This window comes from Eucalyptus grandis, chromosome 3 (assembly GCF_016545825.1).
Source record: "Eucalyptus grandis isolate ANBG69807.140 chromosome 3, ASM1654582v1, whole genome shotgun sequence".
NCBI classification, from domain to species: Eukaryota; Viridiplantae; Streptophyta; class Magnoliopsida; order Myrtales; family Myrtaceae; genus Eucalyptus; species Eucalyptus grandis.
In genome coordinates this window covers 59,796,917-59,821,154 of record NC_052614.1, presented here as the reverse complement: position 1 = coordinate 59,821,154, position 24,238 = coordinate 59,796,917, and the positions used below count along the sequence as shown (strand labels likewise).

Genomic DNA, 24,238 nt, shown 5'->3' with positions numbered 1-24,238 from the left:
ATAAGTATCTCTGCTCTCTTTGTTACCCTCGTGTTCCTGATGCTACTCTTCCCCGGAGCACGCTCTTCGGTCCCGACTTGGTAGTGTTGATTGGTGACTCAGATAATTATATAGCTCGTGCTAAGTTCAATGGCTCGTGCATGTAATTGAATCCCAGTCATCATAAAACCGAACTAACATTTTGCAGAACTTGCGTAGCTGCCGTTTTGTAGCCTTGTTCCTTTCCTTTGTGGAAAGGGCGAGAACGACGGTACCTGGAGGAACTGTTCAAGATGACAGGTTGTGCATTATCATCGTTTTTCATTCGACTCAGTTGTCACAGCGGTGCGGCCAATGCTACATTTGTAACTCCACTTCAACTCCAAACCGATTGTGTGGAAAAAGTTGAACTAAACGAAATTGAATGGAGCACAGAACCGGAGAATGTGAAAAACAAAACTACAAAAAGGAAAGGAAAAGGAGATAGTTTTTCTCATGGGTGGGGCAGGCACTTCTATCCTATAGTTTCCTATATGATTCATTCGAGGGAGAGATTGGGCTTCAAGAAGTAGTGAATGGTCTTATAAATACACAAATGCATAACTCTTCATGTATTCTAATTGCTTTCTATTCATCACCGTAGAATTGGGTTCAAATTTTCCCTTGCCCTTTCTCATCAATGGACTCCTAATGGGTATGGAGGAGTGTGGTTTGTTTTATAAGTTTATACCTCTCTATCTATCTTTGAGATGTTTCGAATTTTCAAAACTCCATGGACACACAGAAGAGAAATGCCATTCCCACTTGGACTAAGATATGATTTTTACTTGTTCAAATAATAATTAAGGTAATGTAGAGTCAGGAACAACAAATCTATTTATAATAAATAAATCCATTTTGAAAGTTTGTTATTATGGGTAGTTGCTGTAAGAATCTGACTCATGATGTATATAATACTTGAATTATTGATATAGATGCTACTTAATTGGTTCTCATCCTTTAGAGACTATGAGTGTAATGAGAGCATCCATTGACAAAAGAACACTCTAGATAATAATCTCACGATTATTGAGAATAAATCAAATCAATTTGTTCAATTTTTTAATCTTTCTGACTTGCTCTCATGCAATCAAGGTCAAAAAGATTTTTAAGTACTGATGAAATTCCTTGAAAAAAAAAATTGATAATCCTTTTCAAAAAAAATCAATCATTCACAAGTACCGATGAAGGATTCTTTGAAAAGTTACAAATTGATAATCCTTTTCAAAAATCGAATTGACTCTATCTTACACATACACAAGTCCTATACTTCTTGTTTTTGATAGGATTCCTTACGAGCGTTATTTTTATCTATCATTATCTAAAAATAATCAATAAATCAATCATTCACAAGTATCGATGAAGGATTCCTTGAAAAGTCACAAATTAATAATCCTTTTCAAAAATCGAATTGACTCAATCTTACACATACACAAGTCCTATACTTCTTGTTTTCAATAGGATTCCTTACGAGCATTATTTTATCTATCATTATTTAAAATTAATCAATTTATGACCAAATGAAACCAAGAAAGAACACCTCATGTATAGAAATCCCCTTTTAAGATCAAACAATTCCAACAAATTGCATAGGTTGTATATGCAACATCATCTACCATATCAATATCAATGAACCTAATTATTGCAATTGCTCCGTATACCTTTTCTAACTTGTAGCATCTACTTTTAGTTCAAGATCCCTTTTACTAATTGATATTAAAGAATTAGTATATGCATTTTGTCCAAAATGGAAATGGGCTATGAACTTATAATTTATAATCCGATGATCAAGTCAATTCCATAATTATAAGTTCATTTACATATAGATTAGATCAAAACTTCTTGACCATACCGTTCCACGAAACATGCTCTTTGCTTCAGAGTTTATAGTGTTGAATCAGTGACCTAGATTAACACATAGTTTGTGCCCGATTTATTAGCATGTGTATGTAGTCGAATCCCCATCATCATAACAACCAAACTGACATTAACATCGTTTTTTATTATCTGGCTCAATAGTCATACCGGGGCAACCAATGCTACTTTAAAACTCCACTTTGATTCCAAATAAATCGTGTGGGGGAAGCTGAACAAAACGAAATTGAATGGAGCTTGGAAAATAGAGAGGGAGAGAGTGAAAAAAAAAGGAAAAAAGAGGGAAACGTCGCCTGAGAGATTCGAACTCTCGCGGGGAAACCCCATGTACTTAGCAGGCACACGCCTTAACCACTCGGCCAAAGCGACGGTTGACGACGAGGTTGTCATGATATTTATTTTATTTTGAAATCTGATGTAGCGCCACCGCAAAACAGCCCGTTGCTATGTAATCGAGCGCGGAAAAGGAAACGGACGGCAATCTCAAGATTTTTACCATGTCTCGTTACATGTGCAACAAGCAATGGGAATGTTATTTTTTTCTGGTCATTCTCGTGACTTCAGATTTCTTACTCTCATGCTTATCATTCACAGAACTTACATGATTCTTTTCTCATGCACTATATCAAACTCACGAAATAACCCAGGCCCACCATAAGAAATCTCCCCACGCGGTCTCTCTCTTCTTCTTTTTTTCAAGGTGAAAGAGAACCTTTTGGAGGACTGACCTTGGCAACCAATTATATATATGTCCTACATGCGGGGAAATTCAATCCAAAGTCGCGACGGGCTGTATAATCAATTTGCAATTACACGCGAATTTGGTAAAGAGGCAACCTCTCTTTCCAAGTGGGCACCACGAATTAGACATAAAGTGACCATCCTAATACCACAAAGAGAGTGTGGCCCATATAAAATTATTCTAACTGCTAGTAGGTGACAAAGTAGGCAATCATGCACTATGATAATTCCATATAGCATGTGAACCGTGAAGCACGGAGTAGCTATTACTACACGAGGTCCCCTTATGATGTTTAATTAGTAATGCTTTTCAAGCGTGGGGCATCGTATCGAAATTTAGTTGACGATGGAGACCGTAGAGGTCCGGGGATCATGTTAGGATTAGGTGCTCAAATGCAACGAAATAGCAAGACACAAGATTTATCCCGGTTTATCCTTAAATAAGAGCTACATCTAGTAGAGAATTTCATTATATTTAGCACCATCGCGCCTTTATGTTACAACCTTCAATTACAAGAGAAAAAGACTATATATACTAAGTAACATTGCTCAAAGATCCCTGCCTGCTCATTGGAGAAAGACTTCCATGCATTCTTATCGATAGAGAATATAAGCTACACCCCTACAGGTCATTGGATACTATTTGACGGCATCTCGCCACCTTCTCGTGGTGATGCGTGAGAAACCCTCCTTACAAATCTTAAAAGGGTCCCTTTTAAAGTTAGGCATCGATCACATGAATGAGTTGGCCATATTCGAGCATCCATCTACGCGATTCCGCAGCATTTCTTTCTCTGTCTTCTTCCTCCTTTTTCAATTGAAATGTCTAGGGATTTCTGGCTTGAGGAGGGGGAGGAGGGGGAGTCGGTGGAAAGTGCAAAGACGCAAAAAGGTGGCGTGCGGTTCCTTCTCTTTGCGTCTGTTCGATAGAAAATCTGTGTTTGTAGAATTCGCCGGAAGATTTGGTATTTATGGCGCGCGCCGCCCGATGCCAAAAGGGATTGGGCTCAATCGTCGCCACCATCTCCGGTTTTTGCATGTTTTCTCCCAACTCGCCCCCATCCCTGTTCCATGTGAAATCATGTTTTCTATTGCAACTTTTTCCTTTGGCTTGCTTCGATGTCTTGACTATCTTCCCACCACTCTCCTCAGCTTGGTCAGTGAGATCCACGCGCCCATAATGAAAATCCAAGTTCGCTCTATTGAACTTTGATCTAACTCTCGAGCCTTTTATGAATTCCACCTTTCTGTCGTTTATTTTTAAAAATATGATATTTAAAAAAATATTTTTAAGAAGTCATTTTTTAGAAAAATATTTATATTTTATGATGTTTGATTGAAATCTGAAAATTAATTAAAAATATTTTTAACTGTTCAATAAGAAAAATCTTTTTTTTGTGCACCAATTTCAAAAAAAATTATTAGTGTATTTTTAAATCGATTTTTAATTATTTTTTACTCTTATTTTCCTTTTTTTTTCTTCATTGATCGGTTGCTAGTCACGTCATTGGTTGACAAACTCGCTTGTGGCCAATGATCGGCGCCGCCACCGACCAATGAAGAAGAAAGAGAAAAAGAATAAAAAAATAATTAAAACTCAATTTTGAAATATAAAAAGAAGAGGAAAAGGTATTTGATGAAGCAAAGTGAGGTAAAAGAATGTATGAAAAATATTTTCCTCTTTCTCAAAAGTAGAAAATATTTTCTCCTATTTTTAGAAGACTTTTTCGCTCCATGAAAAAAAAATTCCCCAATCAACTCATTTTCCATGAAACGAAGATGGAAAAATCCAAAAACGTTTTTTTTTTTATATTATTTTCCGTGAAACGAGCAAAGCATTAGTTTTAAAGAGGTTACCTAGAGCTTTAGGGCGTTTGGTAGTCAGATTTGAGTCTAGATAGGATAATTTGTTATCCTATCCAATGTTTGGGAATGTCCACCGGATCGGACAAACCCAGATACATCCGGATAAAACGCCGGATAAAAATCCAGGGGAGGGGTGGGATAAGCCCGGATTGGATAAGATTTTTTTTTTTTAAGGAAAGAAAGAACTTAACAAAAGAGAAGATATCATAAGCATCTACGTCAAATGGATGCCTCCGTCTCTCCGATTCATTGTCAGTCCCTCTTCTTCCACTTCTTCTCCCATCTTCGCATCTCGCCGTTTTCAATGGTGGCCACAATTCCTAGATCTAGGGCTTTTTCATGGCATTTAATTAATTAAATTTTCTATTTTTTAATTTTATAATTTAATTGAATATCATATTTATTTTTTAATCTTATCCTGAAGTGCGCCAAACACTTGATAGGATTAGATATGTCCGCCTTTATTATCCAGATGATTTAATATCCTACTTTATCCTATCATATCCCGATTATTATCCCGACGACCAAACATAGCCTTATTGGATAAAAATTAAAAAGAAAAAATAAATTAAAAGTTTGACTAAATTACGTGACAAAGAGAAAGGAAATAACTCAATCTTGTTTTTACCAAAAAAAGAAAAAAAAAAACTCAATCTTGCGTTGGTTGCTGTGACCATTGCTGATTGCCTCCCTTGACGGACATAGTCAACAATGGCGACCACCCTTGCACACTCGCCTCTCCACGGAGACTGTTGCGGTGGTAGAGTTGCGTTTTGTTGTGGTGGTTGTCAACTTGTCACTTCCACATAAAAATGCCTAGAGAGACAATGAGTTTGAGGACATAAGTGAGTAGCGATTTGCAAGGGCATCGAGGTGGTTTCATGGTCTCAAATTTGCTGGGGCGAGCACAAACAATGGTCGCCAACAATGCTGGTTGTGACATTGACGGCAACGTCATTACCACGGAAGGCCCTATTATTTCCTTTTACGATAAGTGCATTGAAAGTTATAAAACTCATCACGCAAGTGCATTTGACGTCCAAAATTTCCAAAAAAATATTCATATTAAAACTCGTCGAATCTGTGTAACGAAGTCCTTTTATTAATTCCATCAAATTTAATTAGCGGAGAACGCTAACGTGTCTTTTACATTATTGTTTTCGCTATTCCCTATAATGCCGACATGAATAAAACACGAAGAACACTGCCAACCCACGCGGTTTTGGTCCGAATCCATCACAAGTTTCGGGCGGCTACCAAACGCGGCGTCGGCGGATCGTTAACTGCTGGGACAACCGCGCCACGGCGCGCGTGACGGAGGTGGAGGTTGGTCGAGAGACGCGAGTGCGAAGTGACTCGTGATGAGTCAGTCAGCGGTGGCACGCACGAGCCGTGAGGTGTGGAAACTGGAAACGGGCGGGTACCGCCGCACTCGGATTGGACCGTTCCGGTCAGAATTGTTGACTCCTCGAACACGAAAGAAAAACAGAAACGAGGAAAGCGGGGAGGTAGTAGCCGTTAGTGTGTGAGTAGGCAGTGTCGCTGTCGGCGTTGCTCTCCCTCCCCTGGATTGGCGTGATCTCGTCCCCCCACGCGCTACGCGACAGCATCATGCGGCCCCACGCCGTGCCCCGCGTGTCCCGATCCTTCCCTATGTACGGCGTGTCGAGCCTGCGTTCCCATTTTTGCCCCTCGATTTCGTCGGAATTTCTTTTTCAATTTTCTTTGATATGAACCGGTCACTCATACATGTATGAAGCTACTCGTTCATTCGTTTAAAGTCCTAAAACTTTTCAAGTACATGCGATTAAATCCCAAAGCTTTCTTTTAACCAAGAAAATCCTCAAATTTTCAAAAGGTATAATCAAGTTCTATAATTTATCATAAAAATGCAATCAAGTTCTGAAAATTTTAAAACAAAAATTAGGTATAGAACTTGTCATGTCAAAAAATGCAATTAACAAATGGACTTAATTGGACAAATCAACAAGTTTTAGGAATTGACTTTACTTTTAAAAAAATTTATAATTCTATTGCATATTCATAAAAGTTTTAGATTTTAATTGCACTATTGTAATAAGTTTTAGGACTTTTAATATACTTATCCTTATAAAAAAAAAATCATTGTTGCTTATTAAAAAGAATTACCCATCATGATTAAAAGTCTAAAACACTGTCAAAAAATTATATAAGCTTTGAAAATTTGCAAAATGACCTCAGATGTGGGTCTACTAATGGCAAATTTCACGATTGAAAAAAATAAAAGAAAATCAAATCAAATGCCGAATTCTGAAACTTACCCAAAAATATACGAATGCTAGTAATGTCACGTTAATGGATCGCGTTATATAAGTAAAAACACTTTACATATCACAATCAAAAATGTACTGCATTTCAAAAGGACTCGTGATACAATTATATCAAGTTATGCGACGGGCCTTCCGTGACTAGTCACATAGACAGTGAGCACAACCAAACTAAGCTCTGTGAACATTAATTTCCACATACGAAAGGGCCTTCCGAGTGCAGTGGCATATTCGTAATAAGAGCAAAATCCAAGCCCCTTCTCTCAGAGAGCCGAACATATAAACCCACGACACGAGCGTCCCTCTGTGCACTCTCCTTCCTCCCCATCTTCCTCCGCTGACAATGTCCCCCTACTAGCCACCCCCACTACTGTGCCTCCACTCTCTCTCTCTCTTTCTCTCTCTAACCATATCCATTCTCTCTCTACCTCGCCTCTCCCCCGGCCATGGCCAACCTCCGCATCCGCTCGCTCGCCGCCCTGCAATGCCTGGCGCTGCTGCTGTCCTCGGCAATCGCCGCCGCCGCCGCCGCCGCCGCGGCCAAGAAGACGTACATTGTCCACATGAACCCCCACCACATGCCCTCCTCCTTCGCCACCCACCGCGACTGGTACGCCTCTAGCCTCCAATCCCTCTCCTCCTCCTCCGACGCCTCCGCCGCCGCCGCCGACCCGCTCCTCTACACCTACACCGCCGCATTCCACGGCTTCGCGGCGACCCTCGACTCGGACGAGGCCGACGCGCTCCGGTCGTCCGCCTCCGTCCTCGGCGTCTACGAGGACACCGTCTACGAGCTCCACACCACCCGGACGCCGGCGTTCCTGGGCATCTCCGGCGACCTCGGGCTGTGGGATCCGCAGGAGGGCCCCAACGGCGGGAAGAGGCGCGCCTTCGGGGACGTCATCGTCGGGGTCCTGGACACCGGGGTCTGGCCGGAGTCGAAGAGCTTCGACGACGCCGGGATGCCCGAGTTGCCGGCCCGGTGGAAGGGCGCGTGCGAATCGGGCCCGGACTTCAGCGCGAAGTCGTGTAACAAGAAGCTGATCGGAGCTCGGTTCTTCTCCAAGGGATTTCGCATGGCCTCCGGTAATTCATCATTGACTTGACGATTCATCATTTTTAGTAAGTAATGACTGATGGGGTTCGGTTTTTAGTAAGAATGAACAAGAATCTAAGTGAAAGCATTTCATTCGCGTCTGAATTGTGTGATCTGCAGATATTTGAATGATCATTGAGTTGATTCTTTAAGAAAAAATTGCTTGATTGAATTACAATTGAACTGTTCTTGCGTCCTCTGGGTGATGACTTTGCATTTTGTTTTGGGTTAAATCGAAGGTTCGAGTTTCTTGAAGAACCCGAAGGAAGTGGAGTCGCCGAGAGACCGGGACGGGCACGGGACCCACACGGCCAGCACCGCGGCCGGGTCGCCGGTGGCCAACGCCAGCCTTCTCGGGTACGCCAGCGGGACGGCTCGCGGGATGGCCGAGCACGCTCGTGTGGCTGCTTACAAGGTCTGCTGGAGCAGTGGCTGCTTCGGGGCGGACATCCTCGCGGGGATGGACCGAGCCATCCTTGATGGTGTCGATGTCCTCTCGCTCTCCCTCGGTGGCGGGATTGCCCCGTATTACCGCGACACGATCGCCATCGGCGCGTTCACTGCCATGGAGAGGGGCATTTTTGTTTCTTGCTCGGCTGGAAACAGCGGGCCAGCGAAGGAATCACTCGCCAATGTGGCGCCTTGGATCATGACTGTTGGTGCCGGAACCCTCGATCGCGATTTTCCAGCATATGCCTTGTTAGGCAACGGCAAACACTATGCCGGAGTCTCGCTTTATTCAGGGCCTGGGATGGGGCATAATCCCGTGCCCGTGATTTATAGTAAAGATTCCAATATCTCAGGCCAACTGTGCTTGCCCGGGTCGCTCGACCCCGCCCTCACGCGTGGGAAGGTGGTGCTGTGTGACCGGGGGGTGAATGCCCGAGTTGAGAAAGGTCAGGTGGTGCGGGACGCGGGCGGAGTGGGGATGATACTGGTGAACACGGCCGCGAACGGGGAGGAGCTGGTGGCGGACAGCCACCTGATCCCGGCGGTCGCAGTTGGGAGGAAAATGGGGGATGTGATAAGGGAGTACGTGAAGAGCGACCGGAGCCCGACTGCGGTGCTCAGCTTCAGAGGGACGGTGGTGAACGTGAGGCCGTCGCCGGTGGTGGCGGCGTTCAGCTCCAGGGGGCCCAACACGGTGACCCAGCAGATACTGAAGCCGGACGTGATCGGGCCGGGGGTCAACATATTGGCCGGCTGGTCGGAGGCAGCTGGGCCCACAGGGCTGGAGTCCGATACCCGGAAGACCCTGTTCAATATACTGTCAGGTAATGGTTGCTGCCTAACGGCTAGTTCTCCATTTATGAAGTGTTGCTCACATTTCCTAACGTGATGTTGACATGTGAAAACGTTGTAGTTGGGCGTGCTCCATTTACTTTAATGTGGTAGAGTCTGCTTGAGCATTACAAAAGGCTAGGCTGGCTTGCATAGACTGACTGCTAAAAGAGGTACCACCTTCAGTGAATAATGGTGGCTTATAAGTCTAAAAATAATGGAGAAGGTGGTCCCAATTGATGAACCAAATTGGTTGCATCGAACGGTGATCTATGGTGGTGTTACAAAACTTGATCTGCAACATGATAGAATGTGGCAGTGCAATCGCTTGTTAATCTTTAGATGGCATTTAACCCAAAAAAAAAAAAAAATTGAAAAATCTTCAGATGACATTTTTGACATTTGCTGAGAATTCGCATCCGACCCGATCAGCTTATCGTACATAGGCCAATCCTCTTGACCTAGATGAGAGTGGTGTCGTGTGAAGATCTAGTTTCAAGGATATGTTGATGTGGTTTTTATGTTACTATGAATGCTATCATCACTGACGCTCTTAACTGGTTTTTCAAGGTACGTCCATGTCATGCCCGCACATAAGCGGAGTCGCGGCGCTGCTCAAATCTGCCCACTCAAATTGGAGCCCAAGCGCAATCAAATCCGCTCTCATGACCACTGCTTACGACCTAGACAATACCAGGTCCCCCCTCCGGGACGCCGCCGGTGGCACATTCTCCACTCCATGGGCTCACGGTTCAGGCCATGTGGACCCCCAAAAGGCCCTCTCTCCCGGCCTCGTGTATGACCTCAAGGCTGAAGACTACATCGCCTTTCTCTGTTCCCTAGACTACACCATCGACCACGTGAAGACAATTGTCAAGCGCCCTAACGTCACATGCTCTCGAAAATTCTCCGACCCTGGTGAACTCAACTACCCATCATTCTCGGTGGTGTTCAATGACAAGAAGGTGGTGAGATACACTCGCGAGCTGACCAATGTGGGGGCCGCAGGGTCCATGTACAATGTGTCGGTCACAGGCCCGTCAACAGTCGGGGTGACGGTGAAGCCGATGAAGCTCATCTTTCCAAAAGTCGGGGACAAGATGAGGTACACGGTCACCTTCGTCTCGAAAAAGGGCACGAACCCAACAACAAGGTCGGAGTTCGGCAGCATTGTTTGGAGCAATGCTCAAAACAAAGTTAGAAGTCCGGTGGCCTATGCATGGACCAAGTTGGTGAGTTGAGCGGTCAATCTTTCGGGCTTTCGGTGTGGTGTTTCGGCTTTACCCTGGCTGGCTCAGTTACGAGCTGCTACTTGTGAATTAAGTAGCTTAGCTTTTTTCAGCCAACTAGGGCGGAATCAATACAACACTGCATTGCACGGTGTTGCTATCGATCCGGTAATTCTATAGTAGGCCTAGAGGATTGAAGGGAGGAAGAGTGAAACTTGTAATTTGATTTTATGGTAAACGTTGATGCAACAGAAGGCGTGTGAAGCTGAGGTCTCTGTTTTTAAAACACCTCAGACAAGGAACTATGGGAGCGACAAGGAAGGTCTTTTTATAATGGAAGCACCTCATGGTATTGTTTTACTTATGTGGTTCTTTGCTTGTAGGCTTTACTTTTCGTGTTCCAATGCTCTGGTCTCAGCCAGGCAAAGTGTACCGATCCGTCTTGTGCTTTGAGCAAAAGAAAGGACCATGACGAGGTTTTGCAAATTCTTAGGCATTGAGAACAACACGAACACCACCGTAAGATAATTACTAAATATTTCAGTTCAATCGTGGAAGTAAGTGGCGCTTGTCAAATCTTCTAGATTTAATAAAAAATGATGTCATGGCTCACGAGAGCATTTATATCAGGACGACATGACTCTCACTTCAATACGTTTTTTTTGTTTTTCCCTGTTCGGATACAAATCAGTACGAAATTTTTCAAAAACATGAACAGTGACCATCTGGGTCCTACTATAATTTCAAAGGATCCGCACCCCACCTGAAAATCGGTCCAGGCCTGACCTTATCCCCAAATATGCAGAGCCAACTTGCCCTTTTCCTTCATTGAGTCTGAATCCTGGAGTTTGTCTGGTAATTTAGGCCCGTCTTTTTACTTTCACCGAACTGCAAATTCTAGCATAGGCTAAAAAGGAAGAAGAATATGAGCAGGTTCAAGAAGCAGAGTAAGATGCCGCAGTCCAGCTGCTCAGATGAGACTTAACCGATGAAGACGAGCGCACAAATCAGCTAATTGACGCATTGGAATTTCGCCTATGCCTTTAAAGTCATGAAGACGAGTGCACAAATCAGCTAATTGACGCATTGGAGTTTCGCCTATCCCTTCAAAGTCATGAAGGTGCTTACACTAACCCCCCTCTTTTTTCAGATTCATGTCAGTAGCCAGATAGGTAGCTTGGCATGAATCTGCCACACGAGTCATTCAGGCCAATAATTTTGTCCCTCTTCAACTTGATGAATGGATGGTTCCCTCCATGATAGCACAAATTAGCGAATGGAAACTTTGCCAATTCAACTATTTCATTATCTTCATTGGTCCTTTCAACATTCTCTTATGAACGACTCAAATATCGAGGAGGAACAAGACCGAGAATATTCATATAAACTTTGTGCTAGTAACATAAATAGCGAGGATCACAACATATTTTTTTACAGTTACAACTGAAACAACAGCTTACCTTCGGGCACTTAAGGCAGGACAAACTAGGCCAGGAACAGCAAGAGGAACTAGGGCAGGAAAAGCAAGAGCAACTAGGCCAGGAACAGCAAGAGCAGCTAGGGCAAGAGCAACTAGAGCAACTAGAGCAAGAGCAACTAGGCCAGGAATAGCAAGAGCAGCTAGAGCAAGAGCAACTAGGGCAAGAGCAACTAGAGCAAGAGCAACTAGGGCAAGAGCAACTAGAGCAAGAGCAACTAGGGCAAGAAGGAAAGGAAAAGGTACAACTTCTAAAACAGCAAGATATGCCTCTACAGCAATCAGATTTGGGACACGAGCAACACCGACACTTGCGTGCTGAGCAACTTGGACACGAGCAACATTTAGATGAGCTGCACGAGTTGCATTTGCAGCTGCAGGGCAATTGTAAATGAACTGGGCACGCAGAACAGCAGCAGCAGCAAAACCATGAGAGGCTAAAACAGGACATTCCGCTGCAAAGCCAAGGAGCAAAACCACAGTATATCAGGAATCATCTTAAGTTGACAGTTTGACTTCTATTGGAACAAAGAAGTTATATTGTCCTTCCCCATGAGCTTTTGAAATATATCCTTAAGGCCGTATAGTAAGGGCCAACATTCACAAACAGGGTTATTGCAGATAAAATTCTCCATAAAAAAAGGATTTATGATTAGATGAGCTTCTTCTGCTAGTTTCTAAATGATAATCAGGATGATAAAATGATAGAAAATAACAAACAGTCAACAGAATTCAGCATGCAATTTCCAAAGATGATGTAAAGCCTGAGATGAAGACAGTTCGTGGAAGGATCACCAATGACAACTAAAAGTGAAAGAGTCGAGGAGTTATTGTGATGTACTTTTGTGGGGAAGAGGGTTGAAGAGGCTTACTAAAACAACACAAGCCTTTAGCATAATATAGCAGCAAATTTATGCAGCAGGCAGAGTGATCGATCTTCTACATACTTTTCAATTGTACAGAACGGTATGGCAAGTATACAGAAATGTATCTCCTCTTTGCAATCAAATGAAACTACCAAGCATACATTCAATTCAATCAAAGCTGTCCGAATGCTGTGAATCTAATACCATGCCAGCATGTCATAGAATATGGGATGATTAAATGCACTCTGCTTCTTGTGAAGTATCTGAGTCTAAATTAAAATAAGCAACGGAAGAACAAAGCACCAAGAGTATCAGCAAGGATAATGAAGAACAAAAATACAGAAAAGAAAATCCTACCAGAGCCACTTCCAAAAGCGGCAGGATTTATTTCCCTTCCGATCTCTGCATGAAATTGAACCAAAAGGATAAAAAATACCATATCAATTGTATCACAGGTTGCATAATCCAATTATCTTACATGAGAGGATCGCCCTTTGTCACAACAAAATCGGCAACCCTGCAAGGCCGTCACATTCAAGCAGAAAAAAAGAGTTAGCTGATGGACATGAAGCGAGCTTTCCAACCAACATTGTAATTAACTGTTTATATACTTCTACAAGGAATTGCAAATTAAGCATACTCTTTGCAGCATCTGGAAGCTGGTGGAAGTCCATCAAGAGACTTTAATTCTTCCTGCTCCAAGCAGAGATTCCACCCAATTGTCAAGATTACATAACCACTAAGTTTTTCCAGTAAAAACTACTGAAAAATATAGGGAGAAAACAGAGAAAGAGCAAGTGAAGATGATCAAGCACAATGCATTAACGTTACAAGAAGCACCCCACTCATAAGTTCCTCATCATCACAAATTAAACTCGTCGTGAAAGGGATTAATTTACACTTGTTTAACTTTTCCACCACAATTTTCTTCCCAAGGATCTGTCTCAGCTCTCTTATACCCACCAATCACACTAAGCAACAAATACATTTCCCAAAATCACAATTTTTTTTCCTTTTCTTCTATCATTTTTCGGGTACAACAGGTAATTCTCAATAAGAGACTCCAAACGGCAAAACTCAAAGAGTAAAGTAAAACAAAAAAATTAAGAAATCAAGCCCAAAAAACTCTAAAAGAGCTGAGGACCCACCTCAAGAAAACCAATTTCTCTCTCCAGCATTTGCACCTTCGCAGCCTCCCGGCGCTTCCCATACAAGTCCGGATACTCCGGCGGCGACTTCGGGCACGGCGGCGGCAGCGACGGCACCGACGACGAACAGCCCGGCCGAGCAGCCATCCAACAACACCCGCACTTCCAACTCGAACCAAAATCAAATCGATGGAAGATCCTCTATGCCCAAAAACACACGCTCAAACACTACACAAGACCACAATATAACCACAATAATGAAAAACTAAAACCAAAAGAAGAAGAAAGAGAAAAAAAATGGCAACACACGCAACACCAGGTGAACAATAATGCTCTGGACAGGAGGTTGACAAACCAGGAGGAGCTGCGGAAATGAAACGTTAGGTGAAAGAAATTGAATGAGAGCGCAATGGCAATGCCAATGGGCATACAAGAAAAGGTCCAGTGGCAGGGGGAGTAATTAGTAGCCTCTGACAGGGACAAAGACGACCCGAAGTCCGAAAAGATCTCTGCGGAAGCAGCAGGACATGGCAGGGGGCTGAAAGCGGCAGTGTTTTAATGCAAAGTGCCAAAAATATGAATGCAGATTTTCACTTCACTCGCACTGCATCGCGTGTGAAAATTTCTCGACTTTCCCTCCGTGCCTCCCCTACAAATTCATTATAAACGCAAAATGGGGTTCTTGACAAACAGTACTTTCGATCAAATTTAACTGGTTAGCCCCCGAAAAATGGAAAAAAGATTGGATCTTTCTGGAGACAAAACAACTGGAGAAACTGGGTTCTGATCTTTTTTCTTTTTTTTTTTTTTCCTTTTACCCTTCCTTCCCCCCATTTTTTTCCCTGTTTTTCTTGCTTTTAATAATGGTAATGACAGCGGTTCTGGGAAGGAGAAGTTAGGAGTCGCAGTAAATCAGTAGTGGTAAAGACGGCTGTGAAAAAGGCCTGCAAACCCAAGCGTGTGTACGGCGACATATTTCTTATTTTCTTTTTCCTCTGAGGAAGAGTTGACAGTTCTTTGGTTCAAGCGTCTTTGGTTTCAAATAAAGAACTGAATGGATCGTGAGGAAAGGACCAAGAAGAGCACCGTCGCTGTCCCTCCCCCTCTGTTTCTCTCTCTCTCTCTCTCACTGAATATGTGATGTGAATGCGTCTGCGCTTATTTTTAGCTCTTCTCAGCGCAGGAGGAAAGCGGAAAGCACGATGATCGTACCTCAGACGACACGTGAAAGCTGCGTAAGAGAGAGAGAGAGAGAGAGCGTGTGCGTGCGAGAGACAGAGAGAGACAGATACAGAGAGAGAGAGAGAAAAATGGCTGTTCTGTTCTGGGTGTTTTACGAATCCAGCTCTGATTTTGAGATGAGATTGGTTTATGGATTAATTAAACCTACAAACCCAGAAAGGGAAAAACATAATGAAAAAGAAGTCAAGAAAAGGCAAAAAAAAAAAAAAAAAAAACCGATAGTGGGTTCTTTCATTTTTGCAGCAAAGATTCGAACTTGAGCCTCAAACTCGAGGAAAAAGTATAATGGGGGGTGAGCCAGAGCCAGGAGAGGGATGGTAGAAAAGGTTTTATGGAAATTCACATCAAACTCACCCCACTTATATGCATAAAACATGCGAAATCATTCAAAATATATAAATTTTGGCATCTGAAATGAGACTAAATTGTTACATAATCTTTCTAGACTCGATATTATGTTATCTCGTTTTCGAAAATTATTTGGTGTAGGTTTAGATGTTATCGGATTATATATTGTCCTAGGTCAAAACCCAGTGGTCATTATTATATGACAAGGTCTACTTGCATGGAGTCACGTTCCTTTCATGGAGGGGTTACGGAAATTTTTGAATCGAGGATCTAACTCTCCCTCAGCTTTTGACTGACAAGTGTTGATAATGGTGTTAATTAAAAAAAACAGCTAGACATTTAGGGCTCTTATTCAAATAAAATAAAGCTGGCTAGTGTACTAAGATAGGGGCATAGATAGGACCCACGATGTCCCCTAACAGCGACATGACATGGCTCCCCTAGATTGATTCATTTCAATTGACTGTTGGACTCTATCCAAAACAGGTTTGAATTGACTATTTCAACAAGCATTAGATGTTTGAGTACATAGTCCCGTTGCGGAAAGAAATAACGACTTAATAGTCTCTAAATTTATTTAATATGACTCATGAATTTTAATTTAATGTGTAATGTAATCGTTGAACTTTCAATTTATTCATTGTAATCTATAAATTTTTGGAACATGTTCAATTTATGTAGTCCCTGAACTTGAATCAATAGAAACACTATATTTAACATTTTTATATAGTTTGGGGACTAAACTAAATATGTACTAAAAGTTTAGATATCACATTAAAAAAATAAAAATTTAAAAATTGTATTTTATATTGAACGGAAGTTACAAAATTATATTAAATAAATGAAAAGTTCATAAATCATATTATATACTATATCAAAGTTTAGAGACCATTTATGACTTTTTTTTAATATAATCATGAAACTTCGTATAAAAATATTTTAGGCCCTGATATTATATAGTATTTCGAGAGTAAAGTTTTGCTCGAAATGCTATAAGAGTTAACTCTTGAATGCACTGGGTCTTCATATGGTAGTGCCCTCTCCAGATCATTGGGGAAGATGAATCAATCAAATTGCGTGAGTATGACTTGGATACCACCTGCTCGCTTATCCAAAAATAAATTACTTTTCTTCATATTATGAATTGATAAACGTAAGAAGGACAAACAGGTGAGGATCAAAACTTCTGTGAGAATCCGTAATCAAAATACAGAGCATAACACTTTATTTTATTTTTATTTTTAATTTCGAGACAAGAACGCAAACATCTAGCTACTATTATTATTATTTTCTACGGATCACACTTTATTTTATCTTAATAAACCTTAATTTAAATTTATTGCTTATAGATTATCATTATTTTCACATGCATTACTAGTTTTGCAAATTCACAATATCCAAACTCATAGGCGAAATGGAGCTGACCGATGCGCCATAAGCTTTTTACATGTGGAAAAGATGGTACGTATGTAGGTATAGATATGCGAGACTAATCAAGAGAAATTTTTTGAAATTTAAACTCTATTTACTTTGCAAAAAATGAATAATTTAGAAAAAAAAGATTTTCAAAAAATTATAACTTATATTTATTGAAATAATCAATCAATAAAAATGCTTTTATTATGACAACAATTTATTTTTGCATATTTTCAAAGATGAAATTTTTTTTATTCATTCATTTTTGTAAGTGACACTTACAATGGATAATTCTATGAAAAATTGCTTTCGAATTTTTTTTTTTTGGTGTAAATAATAAATATATTGAGCTTAAACCAACCTATATAGAGAGATCACGACACCACAACTCACACTCAAAATGAATAAGAAGCATGATGAGTGGAAGGGTGCCGAGATAAAAGGAAAAGCCAAACAACGGCACAACAAGCCAAACAGCTAAAACCAACAATGAAAACTAGTCAACCCACAAAGAACCAATCTAAAATGACCAACTAACCAAAAGAAGGCAACCAGCCGGCCAAACAAAAGCAACCCACCCAGAAGACCCCTAAACAAAAAACCGGGAGCCATCTAGCGAACCAAGCAGCCTTCAGTCATTCAGCGGCAACCACAACTACGGCTCCGAAGGAGTAGTAGAGAAGATGCACAAATCAATCCCCCAGCTTCGTTGAAGTCTCCTATTTCTCGGATCATCCTCAACATTTTTGAATGTTAAGCTTATCCCTTATAATTTTAATGAGGTGGTTTTTCACGGCTGGAACTGCCAAAGTTTGATCCGCGCATCAAATAAAGCATTTATATTATTAAAATATTTTAACTGTCTCCTTAAAATGAGGAAGAAACCTAACTATTTATATTTCAATCATAATCCAAGATGTGACTATTTGCATTATATATAAGTGCATTAGCCGCATTATTTTTTTAATAAAAGAGTTACAATTTGAAAGGCAAAATCGTTCCAAACAGACTATCACTAAGACCTTCCGAACTTGAATTCTTGCTAAATGAGTATAATGCTTGATATTAAATCTCCAGCTTTAGCACAGTTGATTGGGACATCGGAAGATTTCCAACTCAGGAAATTGAAGTTATCTATTAAAATCCCACAAACTACATGCCAAATGGTCTTGAACATGCCTATTTTAGAGGTCAAACGCCCAAACCTAATGATTCACGGGACTTATGAGGTATTTCATGATTCTCTAAATAATTAGATTTCTTCGCCCATGTCTTGAAATTACCCTAGAAAAGAGCTTATATAACATTTTAGTGCAGTTAGAGCCAAACTGCGTAAGAAGTAACCTCTCTTATTATGAGTATACGAAGTTTGAACCTCTTGCCTTTTTTCTTTTATATATACCATTGTGAAAATTAACTTGAATTCCTATATTTGGATGGATAAAATAGTATACCATTGAAATGAAATGACTATAGTATCTTATTTGTCAACTACTTAGTAATCCCATAACTACACGATAAGTATTGTTCGTTATTAAGGTGTATTTATTTTACAAAAATAAGTAATTTAAAAATATTTTCTTAAAAATAATCATTTATATCAATTAAAATAAGGGTTAATACTCTGAAAAATCCAAAATCGCACACTTCAGTAACAAATTTACCAAAACTATTTTTTTGACCATGAAAAACTCCAAACTAATACACATGCGACAAATTTACCCCGACTGACCATATAAAATCACAAACTAATACATTTATAACAAATTTACCCCAAACTAATTTATTCGATCGCAAAAACCCAAAAATGGTAAATTTGTGACAAATATACCATTCGTTAAATTTGATTAATATCACATGAAAATAAAAAAAATTGTAAATTGTGGCAAACATAGCATAAAATCTTAAATCGTATATCGCTTAACTATCACATGTCATTTAACTTAATAATTTGATAGTAAAATTTAATGAAAACTAACATAGGGTAAATTTGTCACAAGTGTACCGGTTTATGGTAAATTTATTAAAGGTATACCAGTTTTGGGTTTTTAGTGGTCAAAAAATAGTTTGGGGTAAATTTGTTACATGTGTATCGGTTTGTGGTTTTTCGAGAGCAATCAATCTTAAATTATTATTATTATCGATAACAATTTATATCTAACCATATTAATGAATGATGCAAATTATTTTTAGTTTATTTATTTTTGTAAGTAATATAAGTGATCATCTTTATGATTTTTTTTTTCAAATTAATAATTTTTCACGAAAGAAATGAAATTATAATGAAGAGTCTCGACTTTGTCAACAACGTGGCAAGAACTTTGGGACGTAAAATTTGAAGGTATTCCGGGGGTGAAGGAAGAAGTTTTTTTTCTCCAACTAAGGGAACAATATATGAAGGCTAACATATTAAAATAAGAAATGCATTCAGGGCTGGGAACTGAGTCATTGGACTACTGATAGAAGCATCTATCGGAATTTTATTTCTTGCTGATAAGATGCGTGCTTTGTACGGTATTTAGAACTGACCCGTCTAATCAGTATCCTTAATTCTGGACACTGATCTTGAAATCGACGAGTTCTAAGCCAAGTAAGTCAAGACGATAAATTTTGTACAGGAAATGTGGAAAACTGGAGGGGAGGACGGGGGTGGGTGGGACAGACGGGGATGAGACGACAGGACGTCTCGCTCTTTCCCGAAGTACTACGGAGCAGCAGAATCGCGTGGCCCTGGCAGCGACGTGTCGGAGGAGGTGATGGGGTGGTGGGGGCTTTGGTCAGAACCCCGCAGTACTCTGGAAAAATTACTGAGCCAAAGTCCTCTCCCCGTGTAACGCTCCGCAGTGTCGTTTCAAGAAGGAGAGAGGAGAACGGATGCTCATCATTTGTGGCTTTCCCTCTCTCTCTCTCTTTCTTTTTTCAGTGAGTCTTTTCGTGATAGATAAAACTCGCGACAAAAAAAAGAAAGGAAAAGTCCTTCTTGCACTCTTTTTCACGCTCAACATTTTATTTTATTTTATTTATTTTTAAGGGTTCAAAAAGATTGATTTTCCTCCTCTTTAGTGGATGTATTATAAAATGAATTGATGTAATGAAAAAAAATCTCAAATCGATATATCCGTCACAAAGTTATTATTCATTGATTTTTGTTAAATTTTATCGTTAAATTGATAAATTGAACGATATGTGACAGTTTTTGGATTACGAATTTATTTATTTTTAGTTTTTCGTGGTATTAATCAATTCATGATTTGTTTGTTTCGTGAAAATTAACCATTTTCGAAAATATTTTTTCATAAGTCATTTTCCAATAAAATAATAATATTTTTTTGTGTTCGATAAGGAAAATATTTTCTAAGACTTCACCACTTAGGCATTCATTACTTATCGATCTATAAATCCATCAAATATGAATTTGCCTTTAAATCTTGACAAACTTGTTTCATATCTTTGTTTCCACATTGTCACCAAACGCTCATTTACTCTAAAAATGTTCGTATGGATTTTAAAAAGAAGCAAAAGAGAAAAGAAGCAAATCATGTACAGCCCTAATGAGAATCTTCCAGTTGAGTGGCTTGTTCTCCTCCTATGTCTTTTGTGTTTTAATAAATAAAAGAAAAAAGAAGCAAAGCATGTAGAGCTCCTTGCTTAAACAATGTACAACTACATGAGAGAGTAAATAAAGAAAATGATAAGCAAGAGTGTAGAGCATGAGTTCGAGATTTGCTGGCAACAACTGACGACTAGCCAAGAAAAGAAAAGATGGGAAACAAAGAAAAGAAAAAGAAAAAGAAATAGAAAAGAAATAGAAAAGAAAAAGGAAATTAAAAATAATTCAAGTAAAAAATAAAAAGAAAATTAAAAATAATTCGAATAAAAAACGAAAAGAAGAAGAAGAAAGGAGGAGGAAGTGAGAATTTGCAGAGGTGTGAGATAAGAGAGATTAAGTAAGGAAAATGTTTTATACTATTCAAAAGTGGAAAACATTTTCCCTAATCTAGAAGACTTTTTTCCTTTCATGGAAGACATCTTCTCCAATGAATTTATTTTCAATAAAACGAACATCAGAAAATTCAAAAAACGTTTTCCCGAAAATTATTTTTCACAAAACGAACTGTTTTTAATGAAAACTACTAGAAGAAAAATTTGCAACAAATGTATTAGTTTGACAATTTTAGAATTTGTCACGGGTGTATTAGTTTATGATTTTTGGTCAATAAAAAATTATTTTGAGATAAATTTGTTATAAATGCATTAATTTAGAATTTTTTGTGGTATTAACCATTATAAAATTGGGTTGGAGTATTTTATCTTTCCACATTTTAAAATATTTATTAATGACTAAAACTCATTTTATATCTTTACACGGTCTAGATCTATGAGTATGACAATATAGTCTATTGCAACATGTATAGCTGAATTAATTTTATTTTATATATATATGTTAGACATTTTAAAATGCTTCTTCTATTTTGTCTTACATAATTGATTCTGTCACATCTTTCTCGACAAGACACTCGAATTTGTATTAGAAATTAAAGAAGCCTATTCTATTTGATATTGTTTTTGATGTTGAAAGGTCTATTTTACTTTAATATATATGCTTTGAGATTCATGAATAGTATGATAGAAAAGTCATGAACATTTGAAAGCTTGAATTGTCCAATCGAGTTAGTCAAGGCTCAAAGATCACGCCAAGCTACCCTTTTGAAACTCGTCCATCAACTAAAAGAACATGAAACATATGTTGCAAAACAATGGCGTGTTTACGTGCACCAGTGGTATAAATCAAGCAATCGAGTCTAAAGTTCAGATATCTATTATTATAATATAAAAAGATAAAAGAAGGAAAATAAATTTCACAATGAACACGTGATAGGTAGCACTTCTGTCAATGCTTATGGGCCACGAGCTATAATCAGGGTCCAGCATTATCTATTTTGATGGATGATTTTTGATGGGCTTCATCTGAAATATTCACCATAAATATAAAAGCATCTAGAAGAAAAGAAACTAAAATTCATGTCCACTGCTTTTTTAGCCTCGAGCTTCTAACGAGAATCTTTCATGTCTTCACTGTTCTTCCTTTAGTCGTTTTCTTTTTCCTTTCTTTATTTTCTCTTGTTATTCTGCTTCCCTAGGTTTCAAAACCTCTCCTTTGTGCCAACTTTAGCCTTTAGAAGATCTAACCTAGGGGTTATATTTAGTTAAATATAAATTTTAATCTCTAAGTACCTGCTAAAAAAAAAAAAAGTACCCGTCTTTCTCACTTCGGGTCTGAATTCAAATGGCCAAACTTTATGTATTCTCTTAAGATAAACATTGGGAATACAGTCTTGTATCTCTCTGATAATTATTCAATGTATGTAGAACATAAAATCATTGCACCCTAATTAGATGGTCAAGAAGTCTCGAACATCCCTTTGTTAGGAAAGGAAAAAAGATCTACTTTTAGATTGTATAATGCGGATAGCCATCGGCATCTAAGATGGTTTGAGATCTTTCTTTATAGTATTTTTTGCTTGGAAGTTTTTCAATGGTGGGGCAACATCAAATCAAAAGGACTTACTGACGCTAATTTGTTTTTTAGTATAAGTTTTCAATTCATAACTGGACGTGTTTTTTCATTTCATTTTATTATAACACACTTTTTTAATGATGGCGATTCGTCGTCCAATTATTCTCGCCGTGCATGGTCCTAAAGAAAGCCATTGGAATATATTCGGGGGAGAGTTTTTAAGGGATAAAAGTAGTACCATTTTTCAACTACTATGGAAGAAGCTGTCTCCTCCAGCTATTAAAATAAGGACAAGGCTGCCCTCATTGCAGAGGTCTCTCTTGGTCGACCGTGATGGATGGACTTTCATACAAAATTACTTTTTGTAATAGTCTTCAAAATTCTCTTTTCTCTCTGGAGATTGGTTTGGTGAGTGGGGCTTAGAATTTGTGCGCTGTCTGTATCTTTAGTGACAGAAAGATCACGATGCTTCCGCTAAACAAGATGGCATACGATATCTTTGCAACTTAGTTGCCAAGTAACTTTGGTCATACAAATAATTAAGCAATTAACTCCTCCATCTCTTTCAACAAAGACAGGTTGCACCGTTTGCAGAGGCATCTTTGCTACTTCGCTTTCCTTTTTATGACCACGAGGGGACTCTACGCCATTCTTACTTGTGCCGGTAGTTACCTGGCTTTGATTGGTGACTTAATATGGCGAAAACAAATAGGTTTCTTGTTCTCCCTCTTAAGGTTGGACAATCTTAAATTTGGCACCAGGTGTGGCGTTTGTTCTTTTGGATTATTTATATGTAAAATGCGAGGGATCAAATTTATTAATTAGATTGAATCGACCATTTATATAAATATTGAATTTTTATATATCACTTTTTGTGAAAGGCACATATGAGAATCCGGATGACAGGGTCAATATATTAAATTACATGGGAACGAATTTAAACTTTGAGAAAAGGATGTTCGGTAGCTAATTAGTGGCTCCTAGTGCGGATTTATTTGAGCCAAAAGGAGGTTCCTCCTCATTCCACTGAATATTTCAGCCCCTAGAATCGGCTCTAGGGAATAAAGTTCCCCATCCATTTGAACGAAACCTATGTTTTTCAACAGGAGGTAATAATAGCTAGTCGTACCAAAGTTAAAAAAATAGTCAAGATCTTGGGTCCAGTCCTTGAGGGTGCTTTTGCCCGGCTGCCCCATTTTCAAAACGTTCATGAAAGACTTCTTATGTATTTTTGTCACTTAAGAAACGGGCGGCGCTATTTCCATCCACTAAATAGCTTCGTTCACCCATATTTATACTAAAAACTTAATCTTTCAATTGTAGTTTGAAGTGATGGCCCCACCCCTTTTTTTTTTTACCTATTTTTTTCTTTTTCAATGCATGATAGCTCCATAATTAAGCATTTCACATATTTTGTTTTTGGGTTAATAAATTAAAAAATTTCAAACTGGTACACGTGTAGCAAATTTACTTTAAAATAATTTTTTGACCACGACAAATTTCAAACTGATATACCTATGATAAAACTATCCCAATTGACTATAAAAATTTCCAAATTGGTAATGTTTGTGACAAATTTATCCTAAAATAATTTATTTGACCTCTTAAAAAAACCTTAAACTAGTATATTTGTGAAAATATACATTTCGTTAAATTAGATTAATACTACAAAAATTACAAAAATTGTACAACTATAATAAACGAAAGTAAAATCCAAAATCGATACACTAATCAATTGTACATGTCATTTAACTTAGTAATTTGACAATAAAATTTAATGAAAATCGACATAGGATAAATTTGTCACAAGT

At 39.1% G+C, this 24,238-nt stretch overlaps 2 protein-coding genes and 1 non-coding gene across 4 annotated transcripts; 1 reads left to right on the top strand and 2 right to left on the bottom strand.

Annotated features, from left to right (window-relative positions):
* Positions 1 to 2,180: 2,180 nt before the first annotated feature.
* On the bottom strand, positions 2,181 to 2,262 carry TRNAS-GCU. Its single transcript has one exon. It is a non-coding gene; the product is annotated as a tRNA-Ser (tRNA).
* Positions 2,263 to 7,106: 4,844 nt separating this feature from the next.
* Positions 7,107 to 10,776, top strand: LOC104437992 (subtilisin-like protease SBT1.8). Its single transcript, XM_010051046.3, has 3 exons — positions 7,107 to 7,892; positions 8,142 to 9,176; positions 9,754 to 10,776. Exons 1-3 carry the CDS (start codon positions 7,253 to 7,255, stop codon positions 10,422 to 10,424), a joined length of 2,346 nt encoding a protein of 781 aa, XP_010049348.2. The 5' UTR covers positions 7,107 to 7,252; the 3' UTR covers positions 10,425 to 10,776.
* A 1,013-nt stretch (positions 10,777 to 11,789) lies between these two features.
* On the bottom strand, positions 11,790 to 15,034 carry LOC104437991 (guanine nucleotide-binding protein subunit gamma 3). 2 transcript variants are annotated; one of them, XM_039308930.1, is made up of 6 exons: positions 14,259 to 15,034; positions 13,904 to 14,104; positions 13,396 to 13,448; positions 13,234 to 13,272; positions 13,113 to 13,157; positions 11,790 to 12,344 (listed from the first exon to the last, which is right to left on the bottom strand). In XM_039308930.1, the coding sequence occupies exons 2-6, from the start codon at positions 14,048 to 14,050 to the stop codon at positions 11,807 to 11,809; spliced, it is 822 nt and encodes a 273-aa protein (XP_039164864.1). In that variant the 5' UTR covers positions 14,051 to 14,104; positions 14,259 to 15,034; the 3' UTR covers positions 11,790 to 11,806. The 2 variants fall into 2 exon arrangements, with proteins under 2 accessions (XP_039164864.1, XP_010049345.2); XM_010051043.3 differs by having other exon boundaries at positions 13,904 to 14,131; positions 14,259 to 15,033.
* Between the last annotated feature and the right edge of the window lie 9,204 nt (positions 15,035 to 24,238).